This window comes from Egretta garzetta, unplaced genomic scaffold (assembly GCF_000687185.1).
Source record: "Egretta garzetta isolate BGI_Z169 unplaced genomic scaffold, ASM68718v1 scaffold366, whole genome shotgun sequence".
In the NCBI taxonomy this organism is placed as follows: domain Eukaryota; kingdom Metazoa; phylum Chordata; class Aves; order Pelecaniformes; family Ardeidae; genus Egretta; species Egretta garzetta.
The window spans coordinates 156489-157197 of record NW_009260018.1 but is presented as its reverse complement, the minus strand read 5'-3'; the positions used below and the strand labels follow the sequence as shown (position 1 = coordinate 157197).

The 709-nt window shown below is 68.8% G+C and overlaps 1 protein-coding gene across 1 annotated transcript in view; it reads right to left on the bottom strand.

The window, feature by feature from the left end:
• The window catches only part of LGI3 (leucine rich repeat LGI family member 3), a 5030-nt gene that overhangs the window by 3794 nt on the left and 527 nt on the right, over positions 1–709 (bottom strand). Inside the window, exon 2 of the mRNA XM_009640651.2 lies at positions 504–706. Coding sequence (XP_009638946.2) covers positions 504–706 — 203 coding nt within the window. The remainder of the gene's footprint in view (positions 1–503; positions 707–709) is intronic.

Here is a 709-nt window from a genome sequence, read left to right as displayed (position 1 = left end):
CAAATACATGCGCAAACGTGTATACACACACGCTTGTACACATGCAAACACTCATCCACCACCCGTGGAAGGCTCCCGTGTACCGCCATGTCCCGTGGAAGGCTCCCGTGTACCACCGTGTCCCCAAGGGGCCGTGCATCGGGACCCTCCAGCCGTGTCCCCTTGGGGCTCTGGTCCCCAAGGTCACAGCAGTGGGGGAGCGTGGTGGGGATGGGCTGCAGCCCTGCCCCGTCTGCATGTGCGAGGAGCCCCACCGCCACCGCAGGACACAGGGACCACTCCCGGGTGTCCCCAGCCCACTCCGTCCCCCGAGAGACACCCCCCCACACTGCCCCTGCCCCACACCGCCGTGCATTTGCCCCCACTGCAGCACAAAGCAGGAGGCTGTCCCTGCCACCCCAGGGCAGCCAGCAGCCCCTGCCCACCCCGCACCCCCGGGGACATGACCTGCTCCTTGTCCCCATCCCCGTCCCCCTTCCCCATCCCGCTGCCTGGGTACTCACAGCGAGATGACCTCGGGGGGCAGGTTCCTGGGCACAGCCTTGGAGTCCACGCAGAAAGCTGTGTCCCGGGTGCAGGAGCAGCTCGGGGGGCAAGGCGGTGGCCGGGGGGGCCGCCGACCCTCAGCCGGCAGCCAGAGCCAGGCCAAGGCGAGGAGGAGGAGGGCAGAGAGCTGGCCCCTCAGCATCCTCCTCCCGTGCCGCAGCTC